Below are 4,357 nucleotides of genomic sequence, written 5' to 3'. Positions count from 1 at the left end.
TAGTTCCAACATCGATAAAAATAGCCTAAACCTATCACTAGTTATTTTATCTGATAATTCAAATTGTTGTAATGAAATCTCCTTAAGATTAGCATCAACTAGAGCCAATAAAACTAAACTAAAGTCGCTTTGTAATAGTCCTGCTCGATAATTCAAAAAAACGGTCAATTCATCCCCCTCTTAGCACGAGCTATTTTTTGAGGAGATGGCGTTCGCCATTTTCGGAGTAGCAGGGCTGCCAGCCTGCCATTAGAGCATCTGTACAAAGACCATATAGTCGAGCAATGTGTCAGCTATAGTCTGTGGTTATTTTTATCAAGGAAAACGTCGTCTGCTAAAACTGTTAACGGTGATTTAGCTTCGTTAATAAAATTTGCTTTTAAGATTAAGATAAGTGATTTAAGATAAGTGATTAATAATAATGAGTATTAATAGCATTCCTAAGAGAGGTAGACCTTCTAAAACGTCCAGTAAAACTTCCAAAAACTGTTTTTACACGAACTGCAGATCTTTCAGTCGTAAAGCAGACCTTAATGAGGCGTTGAAAGATGATCATGATCATAATTATTGTTTAAAGATTTCTTCAATCACTTTCTTCCCTTTTTATAAACCTCGTTTGAAGTTTAGACAGGGCGATCCTACACATGATGAGTTACAATGTGACGTGTGTTTAACATCAATTAAGTGGCTTAGGTGCTGTGGTAGGCTAGACTCGTTAGATAGTGTAACAAAAAATCGGTATGTTTGCTCACTGCATTTCGTTAACCAAGATGGTCCTACAAAAGTACCCGGTTCCATACTTTGAAAAATTACAACTAGTAAGTAGTTCAAGCATAAGTTAATTACAAAATATTTGGTTATTAATGAGGTCTTAATTTGAAAGGACTCAAATAACGATGAAAGTGTTAGTTGCGGCCAAAAGAGGAAATTGATTGACATGAACACCTCTGATAATCAATTTAATTTTGATGATAGCGAAAACACACCTCTACCTAAAAAGAAATTTGTCTCTCACCGAATTTGGTAAGAGAATTTATGGACTATTTTTTCACTAAAGGTATTTCAACCATGGGGCCAGTCACTCTCAGCGTAATAGGTGTGCATTGCAGAATATTTGACTGTACTAAATCAATGTACAGGGAATATGAGTGTGATTAGACCCTCGCTCGTTGAAACCAATAGTGAATTTTTCTTCATTGAAATAGTGCCTGTGTAGTTTTGAATTAACTTGAGTTTAAAATTTATTATCAGCAATCGACATCTGATGGTCAACTAAGCTGCTCTACTTTTGAAGAGGTTGTTTCAACAACTGTACCCTGTTCAACACCTTCTGCCAAAATTATTAATTATTCAACTTGGCAATCAAACGAGACGTTTCTTGCCACTTCAACTCCAAAGGCTAAGCAACTTAGTGCTAATTTTACTAAAACCCCTGGCCGAAGCATTTCTCCAGTTAGTTCATTAACCTCTCACCATTCAGCTTCATCGCTATCCAGAAAAGAAGGCAGTGCTTTTATAAAAATAAGGATTAATAGAAAGAAAGGGTTTAAAGTTAGTAGCACTCAAACCAATGAAATTAAAACTAAAAGCGTCAAAGTTGACTGCATTCCAGCAAGAGCAAATAAGCAAACACAGACGACGTTAGATTTCGTAGAAGAAAATAAGGCATTGAAACTGCGAATTGAAGCCTTGAATAGTAAGCTTGCCCACTGTGTTTGTAGAAAAACGAGTAAAACTGCCCAGATAATGGCGTTTGAGTCCAAAATTAGGACTGATTCTAAAATGTGCCTGTTTTATACTGGATTGTATTTCTCGCAAATTTTGACAATTTTTGAATTTCTTGGTCCTGCTGTATCAAAATTAAAATACTGGAAAGGACAGAAAGAAAATGAGAAAACTCCACTTAAATTTGGAAGGTCGTCAAGGTTTAGCCTAATTCAACAACTAATTATTACTCTACTTCGATTGCGATGCGGTTTCCTTGAGCAAGATATTGCGTATCGGTTTGACCTTAGTAGAAGTACGGTTAACAGTTTTGTTACAACATGGGTGGTTTTTCTATACAAAGAATTTCAACTTTTGAAACCTCGAATGTTTCCACCGCGCTCAGTCATTCAAGCAAATTTACCATCTTGTTTCCGTTACCACAAAAATGTTCGAGTAATAATTGATTGTACTGAATTTTTCACCGAAGCACCGAGCAATTTTGCACAACAAGGCAACATGTATTCACACTACAAGAGCAACACAACTTACAAGGTTGTATACGGTTGCTCACCCACTGGAGCAATAACTTTCATTTCTAAAGCTTTTGAGGGCGCAATCACGGACCGCGAGATATTCTTAAAATCTGGATTGAAGGAGTTGCTGGACCCCCTTGACTGTGTGATGGCAGACCGAGGTTTCACTATGGCAGATTAACTTTTAGAGAAGAAAGCAACTCTAAACATACCACCATTCTTGCATGGTAGAGATAACCTCACTCCGCAAGAGGAAATCCAAACAAAAGAAATTGCAAAACTAAGAATTTTTGTCGAACACGCAATTGGTCGGGTGAAACGATGGAGAATTTTGAAGAAAAAAATACCATTAGCTTCACAAGGAATTTTTAATGAAATAATTTTTGTTATTGGGTGTCTTGTGAATTTTCAAACACCAATTGTTAAATACTGACTTCTTGGCATTAAACCAAATTTTAAAACATTTTTTTTAGGAACTTTTATTTAAAATAGGAAATTAATTTTGTATCCAACAGTAACATTTATCACAGTATCATTAAGTACTTAGCAGACTAGTTTACCACCCACTACATATTTCCTTAGATCAAAGGGCATGAGCTTTCTAGGTATCCGTTGTTCAAAATATTCAGGAACAAGGAAACTCAATTAATTTTGGGTTAAATCTTTCCTACATTTCTTGGTCAAATTGAATTCGTTGAGATGAAAGACCTTTGGGTGTCCATACAACAAAATCACACCATTTTCTTTCGGTTATGGCCATTTGCATTTGTATTTGATAAAAATATTTGTGGTTTTGTTTCAAAGTTAGGTGGCCATCCTTCAACTTGCAGCAGAAACTGTTTCTTTGGGTTGGTTTTAGATTTTCTATCTCTTCAGGTTTAAGAGCTTCAAGGACTTTAGGGCATTTAATTTCAACTAAACCATCGGGTGGTAAAGCTGAAGAGTCAGTAACAAGGCCATCAGGTGAAGCTGCAAGCCCAGGATATTTTGGGTTTACCCACAGACCAGTGTTTTGTACTACAACCAATTTTTCCTTTTCATAACATTTTAAAGCAATGGGCTCGTGTTTTGTTCCATACGCCATGGCCCTAGTTTGAAAAAAACATTTTTCCCAGAGAATGCTTTTAATTAGATTAAAAAAGGCTTCATATTGTTTCCGGTTTTTAGCATGTGAGTATATACATCCCTACACCTTGAAGCAGTGACTAGCACACAACGGACGCTTTTCCAAGTTTCGGATTCCCCTTGTGACATTGTAGCTGGAACCATGTACGCGCAATTTTGAGCTTTTACAATATTTTGCATAAATATATTTACTTGTGCAATTAGAACAGAAAGATGAGCTGCATCTAGTTCATAGTCATCATAGTGAATGTCTAAAATTTGTTCCCACATGCAAGGAAATTTTAGATTTTCAATAACAGTTGTGCGTTGCATGTTCACTAACAACCTGTTGACTCTATCATTGTTAATTTCACTTGTGATGTACTCTTCCGGGCGTGGCTCATAGTCTTTCCTCCCATTTGTCGCCTTCTTATTATAATTAGCTAATGATATTTCGGTTGGTGATCTTTTGGATTTGCGTCCTTGATTCCATCCGCACATTTTGCTTGTGCAGCTTACGGGTTCATTCCCAAAAAGCGTGACATAGTCTTCCAAGGCAAAAAGCACTGCAGCAACGTGGTTGCAACGCGCCATAGCTGATGCTTTGCAATGGCAACTGGCATCTACAACTTTTCCTTGCATAGATAGCATGACTAACACACTATAAGTAGTTTCCATATGGTACGATGACATGACATCAGCTTTCAAACAATAAAACTTCTCGTGATTGCCAACATTCCTATCTTTTAGATTTTTTACATTCCCAGACGTAAAATATACACGTCCTTTTTTTAAGGGCTTTGATGTATGGATGTCAGGTTCATCATCGCTGTCCCGTAAAGTTTCGCCACCATTGAGTGTGATGTTAACAGCGCTAGTAACAAGGTGTTCATGAATATGATGATATGAAACGTTTTGTGGTATTGATACCGAGGGAAACATTTTCCAACCTATCGTTAAATATAAATGTACCCATTATTTGACTTTATTTAACTAAAAAATAATGTGGCACA

At 36.5% G+C, this 4,357-nt stretch overlaps 1 protein-coding gene and 1 long non-coding RNA gene across 2 annotated transcripts; both read left to right on the top strand.

The window, feature by feature from the left end:
- Nucleotides 1-787: 787 nt before the first annotated feature.
- Nucleotides 788-1,320, top strand: LOC149640741 (uncharacterized). Its single transcript, XR_016372224.1, has 3 exons — nt 788-818; nt 884-1,023; nt 1,252-1,320. It is a non-coding gene; the product is annotated as an uncharacterized LOC149640741 (long non-coding RNA).
- A 426-nt stretch (nt 1,321-1,746) lies between these two features.
- On the top strand, nt 1,747-2,421 carry LOC149640740 (uncharacterized). Its single transcript, XM_089850706.1, has one exon. The coding sequence runs from the start codon at nt 1,747-1,749 to the stop codon at nt 2,419-2,421; it is 675 nt and encodes a 224-aa protein (XP_089706832.1).
- The last annotated feature ends 1,936 nt before the right edge of the window (nt 2,422-4,357 follow it).

Source organism: Phalangium opilio, unplaced genomic scaffold (genome assembly GCF_054372755.1).
Source record: "Phalangium opilio isolate 3A_F unplaced genomic scaffold, DU_Popi_V2 ptg000093l_1, whole genome shotgun sequence".
Lineage (NCBI taxonomy): Eukaryota > Metazoa > Arthropoda > Arachnida > Opiliones > Phalangiidae > Phalangium > Phalangium opilio.
Note: the sequence above shows the minus strand (reverse complement) of the source record. Positions and strands in the feature narration are given on the sequence as shown.